Source organism: Coloeus monedula (genome assembly GCF_965178545.1).
Source record: "Coloeus monedula genome assembly, chromosome: 1".
Taxonomy (NCBI): Eukaryota; Metazoa; Chordata; class Aves; order Passeriformes; family Corvidae; genus Coloeus; species Coloeus monedula.
In genome coordinates this window covers 85,008,701-85,022,426 of record NC_138781.1, presented here as the reverse complement: position 1 = coordinate 85,022,426, position 13,726 = coordinate 85,008,701, and the positions used below count along the sequence as shown (strand labels likewise).

At 36.5% G+C, this 13,726-nt stretch overlaps 1 protein-coding gene across 1 annotated transcript in view; it reads right to left on the bottom strand.

Moving 5' to 3' along the window:
• Positions 1-11,429, bottom strand: part of CTNND2 (catenin delta 2) — a gene marked incomplete at both ends in the record, with an annotated part of 531,585 nt that extends 520,156 nt beyond the window's left edge. The window contains one exon of the mRNA XM_082277797.1: positions 11,301-11,429. Coding sequence (XP_082133923.1) covers positions 11,301-11,429 — 129 coding nt within the window. The remainder of the gene's footprint in view (positions 1-11,300) is intronic.
• Between the last annotated feature and the right edge of the window lie 2,297 nt (positions 11,430-13,726).

Below are 13,726 nucleotides of genomic sequence, written 5' to 3'. Positions count from 1 at the left end.
ATGCTAATTCAGAATCAGCAAACAGGCACTGCATCAAACCTCAGTTTTAGTGGCTCTCAGATTTATTATAGACTGTGTATTAAGTTCCAGCTGTTCAGTCCCTCAGCTGCATTTCGGCTGTGGGGTGCATTTCAGCAAATCCTTACAGACTGCAGTCTGCACACCTATCTACAATGCTTATCAATCCCAACATGCATCACAGTGGGACACCCAGTCCTACTTACAGAGACACAGGTGCTTACCTCCTCTTCTACCTGCTTCCATAATACATTTGTTGTGCCCATAGGATGAAACTACATTGCTAATTTAATCTCAAGAATTTACTCACTGTTTATATAAGCCTTATAAAGATTATTAGAGAATGTGAAACCAGGAAGTATTTTCTGATTTTTAAAGCTCCAGCACCACATATAGTGCCTATATTTTCAAAGGTTTCAGAATGGTACCCATGCACATGTTGAAGACAGAGCTGTGCCTAACTCCACTCCTGTGGTTGTAGCCATACAGAAAACACAACCTATCCCAGGTTTTTGAATGCCTGAAAATTTTTAGCTAGTAGAACATCTTGGAACTCTACCACGCAGCTACCTTACTTTGTGGTAAGAATGAGTACTGTTTGGTTGGTCCCTGACACAATTTGTGGTAAACTAACAAACAAAAAACTAATCCAAACAATCATCTATTTTCATAGTACAGGCTACTGAAAACATACAGTAAGAGAAACAGTATCCTCTATTTTCTGTGACCTGGAACAAACAGAACAGCAAAAAATGTGCTGGAACAGGTTTTCTTGTGCAAGCACTGCTTTGTGAAATAAAAACAGGAGTTTAAAAAATAACATTAAAAAAGAGATCATTTAAGGAGTCCATTTCACCCTTCTAAATAAAATTAGTAATCCTGTATTAATTCAAAATTACTAAATTCTGGAATGTCACAGTTTTGAAGATGTTAATTAATTAAACATGATTATGCTACTAGGTGACAGAAGAATGCAGTAGATCTTCCATTTCATCAAACCTACTACAAAGCCGAGAATTTCCAAGTGAATCTGCTGACTTATTATGAAGAATCAACCCTATTTATAGTATCAGATGTACTTACCCTCAAGAGGTCTGTCAACAAAAGCTTCAAATAATGACCTAGATTGACAATGAGCTGAACAAAGATGGGTCTAACCATGTACAGGAAAAATAAAAAAAGGAGGAGAAAAATCTGGAACTACTTTGAAAAATGAAAATAATATTTTCCAGGGGTGCCAGCTGCAAACCCCAAAGCACTAAGATACTTCAGAAAATAATAATACACTAAAAATATAAATAGAATTTTACCAAGATGTGTTACTCTGCTGGAATCAGACAAGAGGTGAACAAAATATTTACCACTTTCAAGGCAATATACAGTACAAATTGTAAACCTAATTATTCACATCAAGACTCTGAAGATTATGAAATACATAGAACTGAACAGATAAAGTCAGAAAATTTTCTCATTCTGCACCTTTTTTTTTTTTTCATTTTTCACTGAAAAAAATCTATTGAAAATTCCCTAGCAATGCGAACACGAACTACAATTTTTCCTGGACGAAGAGGCTGGTAATGGTATACAAACAGCTCAATTTAAATCTTATTTACACAGTCAGGCACATAATTGCACTGTGTTACTGTGGGGGTAGATGGATAATCATGACCATGGGATAACACTGCAACATGAATTGCAGGTTAGAGTGATGGAATACCACACTAAGCAGCAAAATGTCATTCCAGATTACTCAGATCATTATGTTGGAGGGTGCTAGAAATCCAAGTAAGGAAAGCTCAACACACAGAGGAACTAGTAATGCGTAAGACATGGGTCTGAAAAATGTAAAGAATAATGCTTTTTGAGAAGTCCAGGAAAAAAAAAAGTGGCAACTAAAGGAACAGAGATGAAATTTGGGAAGTACAGCTCACATTTTGAAGCAACTAAAGAAATAGTCTATAAGCAACTATCTGCTCTGTTACAATCCAGACTAAAGAAACTGAGGGAATACTAACAGAAACAGAAGTTTTACTCTTTTTGCTGTCGAGCAGATAACCAGTGACAGGTTTTTCCTTACAAAAGTTGGTGTCACAAGTGATTATTACCCAATAAAGTAAATTTCTACACAGCAGAAAAAAAGATTTCCAATCACATGTTGGAAAATCAGGGGCCAAAGAGCTGCAACAGATCAAAGACATCCCCACCCCACACAGCCCCCCTACACACTCACTTAGACACCCATAATGAAGGAATGCTCTGAAAAGATAAATAGAGGCTACATGACCTGAAGGCTCAGGGGAGAATAATGGCATGATTGATCACAAACGTTGAAAAGGAAGTCAAACTCATCTCCCTGCCAAGGGAAACCCAAGGGTGCCTTTGTTTTAGACAAACTGACTGTATCAGCGAAGTATTTCTACTGTTTGCCTAAGTGCCTGTCCCTGAATGAAAGGAATGTAGACCCAGAGCAAAACAAAACTAGTTTCAGAGGTTAAGCTAGTTAGTTTTAGCTTCTGGTTAAAATAATGTAACTTCTGTATGTACTGGACTTGCTTATAAATTATGATCCTATAACTCTGATCAAGGGTATCTTTTACTCATATAACTGTAATAGGTGCTTATATTATTGTTTTGTTTTTCTGCAGAGCTCAGTCATGTCCTTGGCAAGTGACTTTTCCTGCTGTGATTCCACCTACCATGAGTGACTGATAAAGTTCCAACGCAACAGCAGACTCCAGGCAATTGGGCTGAGCTGGGATTCACCTCCTGGGAGACCTGCCTCACTCCCCGGTGGCTGCCAGTCTTGAGCTCCAGCCATGTAGGACAGGTCATGCTACTGGACTCAGAGGGTGATGGAGGAAGGAATATGGTCCCCACTGGGGAGCTTAGCTTGCTGGATAGCTTTATGTAAATTATATGGAACTCTTAATGAACCAAGTAACTCTTTTCTGAAGAGAGTTCTGGCCTTCAGCTGACTTCGACGAACACATTCCCTTCTGGGGACTGGGGGATGCTCCGCATCATGATGCTGAGCCTGTTCTGGATAATTGAATTCCATTTATATAGTATCAATTGTATGGTGCAATTGATGTACTCCTTTAATTGTAATTTCTACTTCAGTTGTGATTAGTCCATTGTTGTGCCACTTTCAAATCAAAATCTCCTGTAACTGCAACTAACATCAAATTAATTAAACTTTTTTCTTTATATGAAAGAGTCTTCCACATGTATCCAAAAAAACATGCTCAAAGAGTATTGCACTAATGACAAGGTCTCAAATAAAGTTTAAACTGATATCAACTCATTTCTACCCCTTAGAAAAAATAAATTCACAGTGAAACCTCTTAAAAAATAAAAGGGAGAAAAAGCTCTTTGGGCCTCGGGACTTGGATTTGCTCTTTGCATAGAAAAAGAAAACTCATTAAGAGTAGCAAGGAACCCCCACAAAAAGTCTGGCTCCACTAGTAAGCATGTTGTAGGTTATCCATCTAAAGCCTTCCTCCAAAATAAAGTAGGTGATGTTTTACCTGAAATGCAACGTTATGAATTATGAATTAAGCAATTAATTTGTCTAGAACTATGAATCTTCAAAGTATTTTTTTTAAAAGATAATGTCCTTTACTGCCCTTTTTTCCCTTTACACTGGGAAGATCCTCATCAGAAGCAACTAGAATTCACCAGAAATTTCAGAGATTAACACATTTTCACCTCAGAGGAGGAACAAAGAGAAGTACATGTTCCACATGCCGAAATCAATTTATTTTGTTATTCTAAACTGGTTTATTCTTATAACTCTGTAACTCACACACTAAGTTAATGTTATTTGGGTAGTAATGTGCCCAAATAACATTAAGTCTAATGTTACTACTCTGGGGTAGACTTAAGTTTAAACTCAGTTTAGCATTTGCTAGGTTGTAGTTTTCATGTATGGGGATAAACAGAATTGTAATGTATTTTATCAAAACATAAAATGCATAGAATTCAGCTACTCCTAAAGTAGTTTTACCTAAAAATACAGAAGATTTAAACTACCCACATGAAGGCAAGAGTTTCATTTGGCAGCAAATGCATCAGGAGTAGAAAATAATATTATGTGAGAAAACACAGAGAAACAGATGGGGAAACACAACAGAAGTAGTAAAGTTTTCAAAATTACATAAAAGGAACAAAAATTGCTAAACTAATTACAAAAAGCAAATCTACTTCAAAAATCCCATTTAAAATTTAAGTTTTAAGAGCAAGCTGCATGAAAAGTACTGGCAAGACAACTTAAAGGAAACGGGTCACTGTGGAATCTGGAAAATGCTTTTTAGTGCTGTTTTTGGGGTTTTTTTTTTTTCATTTCCCAGGAAGACAGAAGAAATAAAAGCAATCACTAACTGAAGCATTCAGAGTTTTGTCTTTTTAAAGCACTTAATTTTCTCTGTAGAAGAGGTGTGGTGGTTTTGAAAGCCATGGAACTCAAGCCTCAAATATTCTCTGTGCAAAGGGAAATTACTGTTGACGGATATTGCCTAATTCAAGCACAGAAAGAGAAAACTGCCGAAAACAGGTTAGATAGCTAAGTCTCATAAAGACTGTAACTTATTTTTAGAGACAGAAGTGGGGCAGAGTTGTGGGGGACACACCCAAAACTTCCATCCCCCCGTACAATTATATAGGCATATTATGTTGAACTTTCCTAATAATGCCAAGTATTACATGAAAGTTGGTTAAATTCATGGCCCAAAGAGTATGTTTACAACAGCCATGCTAAAAAGCCCAATACTTGCAAACAAGTTGACACTTGGTTCCAACTGCCCTTCACCAAAAGGGAAAGCAACTCACTCGCCCTCCTATAACCCAGAGCTGCCATCTCATTTTTTCGTATTTCCCACTCAGCTTCCCAGCAGCATTCCCCACACGGCTGCAAAAGTTCGTGTTTGCCAGAACAGAGGGAGATGCATCAGAACAGAAAAAGGCACAACTTGACTTGCTTCTTGGAAGTATTTTAAGCTCAGATCTCCCTCTTAAGTGACTTTGAGGTGAAATAAAGACTCTCTTCCACTATGCTGGCTATAAAAGTCAGGTTTAGGAGTGAAAGCACTTTATGTTTAAAAAAGCCCTAATGAATGATACTGGAGAGAAAGTCATCAATGATCTTAAAAAAGTTATAAATGTAATACATTAAAATGTTAGAAATTCAATATACTAAAATTTAAATTCTGTTGGCATTGAGATCAGTATTATTACTTTCATAGGGTATCTTTATTCCAAGTTTGAAATTATTCCACTAATGGCAAAAAAATAATCTAAGGCAGAAGAGCTTTTGCATTACCAAAAGTATGTTCATATACTGGCTGCCTGATAAGAAAGGATACTTTGCTTTTCTTTGTGATGGCCTTTCTTAATGCTTTAAATTAGCATTAGACTGAGCTGTTACTAAGTGGCATTCTATCCAGCTTCTCTGAAATTCTTGGCTTTGAAAGACTAATTTTTCAACATTACTTCAAGTCAAAATAGTATCATATTTAACTCTAATTTTATTCTGATAATTAGCATTTTCTTCCCTCTCTTCAAAGATGGTTTTGCTGGGAGGATATATTGCCTCAATACTCTTCTATCACCCTAAATATTCACAGAAACCTTTCCACTCCCAGCTCATTTCAAACCATCCCAAAAATGTTTTGGATTATCACTGCAACCTTTTATCAGTGAAGCAATTTTTAGTTTCTTAATACTGCATCTACTATGGCTACTGTGCCTTTGGCACGACTTAAAGAGATACAGGCTTCTGAACAGGAATAACTATTACTTGTCTAGGTCTCCAGTCTTGTTAACTTCTGTTTCCTGAGAAGCACAACATGAATACACTCAAGGCTGCTCCAAAGAACTGTGTGAAACCTGTCCCAGACTAAATCAGGAACCTGAGAATCTTATAGAGTAGGGTGGATAGTAACTATATTAAATTCTTTCCTTCTTAACAGGCAATGTGATGGCACTCTTCAAAACTTCTCCACTCAGCTTGCCATTTCCAGTAGTGGAGTTGTGCATCTCAAAAGCAATTCCCATCAACCTGAAGATGTATCTGGGAAGCACTAGCTATACTCCAAAGCTTCATATTTCAATATGTTGGTCTGTCCAGCAACTTAGAAGCATGGTATCCACTGTATAGACTAGTGCTACTCTAAGTATATCATACAGCCAGGTCCAGTTCTTGTCTTAAATCAATATATTAATGAAAATAGAAGAGGAATATCTCTCTGGAATATTTTAAAACCCAACTGGAAACAAGGGACTTCTATAACTAAGGAAGTGAGTATATTGACATGCTACTTAAGAGAGATTATGAGACAAATATCTATTGATTGAATATAATTAGCATGGGTTTGAAATAGAGCCCCTAAAACTTTTAAAGGCGGAAACAGAGCTTGCTGTTTGAAGGGAAGCAAGACATGAATATATCATAATTGAACCTATTTAGGAAACCTGCTGAACACTTGATATTACTAGAGTAATTACTGGTACCCATAAGGCAAGAATGGGGTTTTATTTTGGTGAATATCACATATTACAATATGCAATGCATTATATTAGGGAAAACAGTGCATATGTTATTCTGTAATCAGATTTGGGGGCCCAAAATTTGGATGACTGTATGAAATGTCATGACCTGCTGGTCAGACTAGATGATTTCACATCTCTTCTGGACTTAAGGCCTTAAAAAAAAAAAAAGCCTGATTTGAAACATCCATCTAGATACGGGATTTTTTTTCTAAAACTTCAATCATGATATAAAGACACAAGGAACACAATCTGGCAGAGCAAAGAAACAATCTTGGAACTTCTACAGCCATTTCCATCTGCAGTTTTACTTATATGTACCTATATAAGATGTGCATGGCATACATAATCCTGTTTCCAAAGAGTACTAACACCTGATGTAAAAGTTTACTTAAGTCAGATATATTGCCCTTATTTAATACTGACATGAATAACAACACTTAGTAATTATTGCCCTGTATGTGATTTTTAATATCGTTTCAAATCACAATTGCCTGACAAACAAGTAACTTTCTAGTGGAAAAACATAGTAAATATTAAAAGCAACATAAGTCATGTTAGAAAAAAAACACATCTTACAAAGCCAAAAAAACCCCAAAGAACCCAACCCAAAAAAACCCAAACCAAAACCAAAAGCCACCAGCAATCAAAAAAGCCAAAGACTTCTGTTCTCTCTGGAATCAGCAGTAGGATTTAAAGACCATATTAATCAATACTTATTTGAACAGTGTGAGAAATATTTCGAAAGAATTAGTCTAAATGTTTTTCTTGAGAGGGTGAAATAAGACAGGCAACTGGAAACAAGTATCTTTATTTGAAATAGGTACGTATAAAAACAGATTCAAAAGAAATATTAAACATTGGCATAAGTTCTTTGCATAAGTTTTCTGAAAGGGAAAGCTGTTCTCTGAAACAGGCTACTACTAAGATGCTAAAGGAATCTAGAGCCACAAAGAAAATAAAAGAGACGTATGGTACTATTTCTGAGTTGAAAATAGCTGTCCATACTTCAAGATGGATCTCACTCTTAGGAAATTACTTTATCTCATGTTTTCCAAGTGTCTCTATAAAAATTAAATCTGCCAAACCAGGCCTCTGTTAGGTCACTACAATCCTCCTCAGCTTCCAAGGGAGCAGTTTTCTGTATGCCAAGAACCAAAGTACTGTCAACCATATATGTCTGGAGACTTCCAGGAAAAGCATCAGCTTCATTACATATTTACTCAAAAGGCTCCCCAGCAGCTATTTCCACCTTCAAAGGAGCATCATCAATAGCTCTCTTCCCAGGATGTTTTTGAACAAGTGGGCTCAGAAGTCTCTTTTGCAGGTGGAAATTCCCAATCAGAAGCACATCATACTTTTTGCAGAAGTAGCTGAATCTATCACATATATCCTCACAAATTAGATCCCTGATGTCACTTTTTTGTTGAAGAATCTTTCCCATATTTACAGATACAAAAACAGATGACGAAGCACAAAGAAAAACGGCTTTATGTTTTCTAAAATCTATGAAGCATTGGGCCAAAAGTGTTTGCCAGTATATCGTAAGAAAGAAAAAAAATCCTTCTTCATACATTTTAAACAGCATGGAAAACTGAAATGATGTGTTTATTGGTTGATTTCTCTTTAAAGAACTTGATACTGTCTAAAAAACCACAAAAAACCAAACAAAAACCAGACCAAAACCCCAAAACAACATTTTCCATTTTCACATTAGTTATTTACTGTTCCTCTTCATAAGGACTGCTCAAAAACAGCTAAGTCAAAGGTCACTGCCTGGAATCTCATGGTTTCTTAGACATACAGTGACTGATTCTGATCTTGCCTACAGCAGTGCCATCTGACCTTAAGAAAGTTAGCAGCAAGGGATAAGAAACGGATTCATGTTCCATATCTATCACTTCTCAATTGCATCTCTGAAGTCTGAAACCCAGAAGTAAATCAGCATGCTTGTCCAGAGGTAAAACACAAATGAAATGGCCTGTATTTTAAAGCAAGGAGTTCTGCATTTGCATTTCTCAAAATCAACCAAACTCCTCAACAGCAAAATACTTCCGTGTTTTCTCTCCTTTTCTGTATTTTCTGGCTTCTATTTCTCTTTTGACAGATATCCTCAGCTTGAAAAGCATGTGGCTAAATCTTCTGATCGAGTCACACCAATCATGTGTGTCACTTTACATCTGACATATAAAGCACAATTTTTCAACCCAATAAACTTTTTAGGCCCAATAAATCAGTTCCTCAAAATATGACAGCACAGGCACATGAATTTTTCAAACTAAGCACAACAAAACTTAACATTTTCTGAATAGATCATTTAAGTTTCACATAAGAGATTTAAGTAGAGGAAATAAATACAATATTTATTACTACTTCTCTGTGCCTTTCATTTATCCTGCCCTCTTGAAAGATTGCAAACAGCTTTTACAGTCATCAGTACCATAAATACCACAGTTTACTCTGTTGCCATCACTCAGCAATAATGTTCTATTCATTTTATGAGAGGTAACACATGATGTTACCCCAAGTGTTCCATGAGAAAAAAATATAAGAACACCTTTTAAAGCTAAACATCAGCATAGATGAAGAAAATATAATATACTCCATTTGTTGAAAAACACCTTAATTATGATTGATATGTTGAAAAACACCTTAATTTCTCTACATTAGCAGTACTTTTGAACAATTGTGTCTATTTAACTCTAGGTATATTTTTGGCTACAGTCAAAGGGCATATAGAGCAAAATCACATACCAGACAGTAAAGCAACTCATTCCTTCTTCTAAAAAGCAGGTGGCTACCCATTTGAACAGTCAGTTAGAAACTTAACTTCATTTACTCCCATAACGGAGATTCAGTGCAATGTATTTCATCTGTCTGAAGCACAGGATAGTGGCATTACCTAGAATTTTTCCACCAGAACGTTCAATAATGGAAGTGTGTCAAAACACAATGTTGTGGGGAAAAGAAGAAGCCCAAAAGCAGTTTTGGGGTTTGTTGTGGTTTATTATTATTATTAATATTATTATTATTATTATTATTATTATGGCTTGTTTTGGAGCTTAATACAGTCTTCCAGCTTCAAGGTAAGTCTGACTAGAGATACCTGTCAAGAAAAAAGTTTCCTTAAGAGAACCTGTTACATTTTGGTACCTTGTACCACAATGGTTCAAGACATTATCTTTTTAGTCAGCAGAACCTTAGGTAAGCTGGCTAGGCTCTTCCTGGTGTTAAGTGAATGAAGAACTACTTTATTACAGGCTCCTTTTTGCAGTGGTCCACAAGAATCAGAAATAACTTTGCTAATATATTCCCACTTGAAACCCTTTTCATCTAGTGGAGTCAGCACCCATTCCCTCTGGTACTCAATTAATTGATTTATAGGGGTGGGAGGTTCATTTGTAAAACACATAACCAGGTATAAACCGGCAATCCTCACAACACCCAACAAAAGAGAAGTTCTTGTCACTGTTGCATACAGTGATTCATATTCCAACAGCAGATATATCATCTCCTATGTATGTAACTTCCCTGTACATTTGCATCAGAGAGTCAAAAACTAAGGCAGGTATTTTTCTACAAACTAATGCAGTGACACAGGCTGAAACACTGGTAACATGCACAAGTAATGTTATTGACTTGGAAGAGAATACAAACATCTAAACCATGGGCAATTTTCAGTTCCAATGATGTTTCATAAATCTCAAAACAAAACTCCACATTACAACATTTCTTTCTTGAACTCCTCTTTTCAGAACAGAAAATATGACTAATCTTTAACACCCAAAAGAGAGAACTGGCATATAGCAAAAAACCCAATGAAGACTGATGTCATAATTTTTATAAAATCTCTACAACTCAACAGCCATTACTCCAGTGCTGGTAGATATCATAAGCTGAATTCTTGCATTAATTTAAATCAAGAAGCAGTGAATGTCTTTGACAGGGAAAGATCACTACTTTATAATGGGAGAACCAATTCAGACACCTTCAGCAAGGAGAAAGCTGCCTAAAAGCAGCAGATTTTAATGTCTCTCTTTGGAATGTTGATGTTGTTGAACCAAACGAGGTAGTGACAGAGACCAGTTTGAAATATTAACCATCTCCTAATGTACAGAATGGCATTAAAAGCAAAAACTCTGACACTCAGCCCACAGAAGTTTACATTAAAATGTCCAAACCTGTCTTATTAGCATCAAACAGACCATCACACTGAAGACTATTTCTGTGAAAATTTCTAATATTTTGGTTTTAATCATCCAAAACTGAGTGCCTCTATCTATACCCAGTTTTGCCCTGAAATAATCTCACATCAAGTTTTACACAAAAACCTCCAAAAACATGTATATAAATTTTAAAATCCCAGGACTCTTACTAATCCTTTAAAAATTCTACAATAACACATCTTCTCTGCAATTCAGGTATCTATAACTCTTACATGCCACATATACTCTAACTCCACATGCAGACTGCCAACAATAAAATGAGAGATCTCTGAAAACCACCATCCACAGTAAAGAGTGAAAGTGGAGAATAAAATGAGCAATTCAATTAAATTATGTTAAGGAATGTAGGAAAAGCTTACAGAAGCCTACTAACACTGAAGAAATAGTTAACATTTTTTGCAGTATGTGTTTGTGAACTAAATTATTCAGATACCAGCTATGAAACATTTGTAAAAAAAGCCCCATTAAATCATACTATTGTGTTTTCTAGCCACAGATGCATCGCTTGCCTACCTGTTCTTTGACTGAAGCTAGAATGGCAGAGGTTGTCTCAGTTTCAGAGCCATCGCCATTGGATGTGTTCAACACAGGACTAAGGGAACTTGTCTTGTCAGAAGACGAGGGCTGGTCTGGAACAGGCATAGTTTCTGCAGTTCATGGAAAAATAAAACAATGAATTTGTTATCATAAACCTGATAAATATCAGAATTGTATACATGTAAGTACAATAATACTCACTTAAGGTAAAAATTACAGAATATGCTTCTTTTCTGTAATATAGAATCTGTAATGTAGAATATATCACTTATTTAAAACTAAAATTATTTCTGAATTAATTATACCAAAAAAAAAAAAAAAAAATCACCCAGTCTATCTCTGAAATATTCACCATCAGTACATTTGGAGAGGATTCAAATAATTTATAGCTGTGATTTTTGTATAGTATTCCAGTGGCAGCACGCAGCATAAAATTACAGCATCATGAAAGTAATGAATCATGAAACGCTTGGCAAACAGAAAACCAACAAATGATACATGAGAGAAGTAGAAACCATCTAGTGTTGACTTGCTAACACACATGATTATTTAACATGTATTGTATTTTAAGCCTAGGTAACTTTCATACTCTTTCTTCTAGTCTAGAAGGTGATTTTGAGAACATTTTATCATGGTATTTTTGAGAAAAACAGCACATCAGTTGTTAAGCCCTTTTTGAGACCTCTTAGCAAAAAAAGAAAAGAAGAATCTTAGCACTTGAAGGCATTTCTAGCATTTCTTTTTAGAGGGCAAAACAGTGGTATGACTGTGGAGTGATTTATCTTTCCAAAGGCTAAGCTGTAGGGTAGTGTCTCTGTCTAAAAGTCACTATAGGCACATCTCCAGAGGCAGACATGTTGTGCCACATTCCAGAAGTAAAGGAACAGAGAGGCAGCTTGCATGGTTATGCACAGGCACGATAGGATAAAGTCCCGTTCACGTGGGAGCTGGCCAGAATTATTCTGTGGAAGAGAAGTGGCCCACAGGCTGCCAGCTGGATGGGCCTCCTAAAGAGCCAGTGGGGATATTCCAAGCACTCATCACTTGCATCTGAAGCAAAACTCCTGCCTTGGCTCTATTCTGCTAAAATATATAATAATAGAGCTTTTCCTGGAAGAAGTGATAAGACTGAAAACAGTAGGAAACGGCAGCTGGTAAAAGCAAATACAAAATTCAATACCCAGACCAAGCATCCCCTCATTGGTCTGCCATGGAATTAGAGGTCTAAAAGAAGGGAAGATGACATTCTATAAAGCTTTGTCTCTGAAGCCACAGTGCTGCCCAAGAACACACATTTAGCCCAGCTGGGTAGCATTTTTCAAAAGCTTTCTAAAGCCAAGACACTGGCATACATATGCAAGACAAAAACATGAAAACACAGATCATTCATAAAAAAGCCAGTTATTTGTTGAAAGAAAAATATCCCTAAATTTCAGGCTAGGTTAGTTTATATATTGAAGAATGTGATTAAATATAATTTTAATTAACAAAGCCACACATTTTCATACAGCTTATTTTTTGTAAGTAAATCTTACTGAGAATGGTAAATACTGACTCTTTGGCTCCGATAATGTCCTTGCTCCAAACACACACACACTATTTGAAGTTAAACTATAAAAACTTGGAGGATATACCTGCCTTCTTCTATCATGAGTACAAGCAGACCATACAAAACTTCCCAGTACCTCAATCTAAAATAACTTTTTGAATTACATTTTCTTGTTTTGTTAAACAAAAGAACTGGCTACTGTTATAAGAAGTTAACTAGTTTGTGACATACAATTAAACTTGCTACTGTTTTGTAAAGTACCACAGAAAAGACATGTAGGCACGCACATATAAATGCTACTTCTGTTACCTTACTTTCAAACAATCTAGTTGTTTTATTTTCTTAGTAAATTAATAATTAAATTACCATAGTAGAAACAAAAGTAGTTTTCTTTTCGTGTGGCTATTTACAAAAAAAAAAAAAAAAAAAAAAAAAAAAAAGGATTTTGTAGCCTGATTTTGTAGAGTGACATTTGCAGAAATCACTGTAAATAGTGCAGAAATCACTGCAACACTCCTTGCTATCAACTCGGTAGCCTGTGAAGTCTGCAAGAGACCACGGGCACATGAGTGAGGCTGCCACCCTTGCATACACTCGCTCTAGGTGCTGGGTGCTTCCTGCTCGGGGCAGCTCACCGCGGGGACACGTGGAACTACAACAGCATGAGGCTCCAAGAACTGCGTCCCGAGCCTGCGCTGGGCTGGCAAGAAACACCAGAGCTGTGAATGAGGCGCCTGGTGAAATGTTTTCAGGCGCACTGGCTGAGAGCAGCTCCCCTGCTGCATCCTGCTTTCCCTGCAGTGGTGAGGAAGCTTTCTGGGAAAAGCCCCTTTGTCTGCTTAGGTCATCCCCA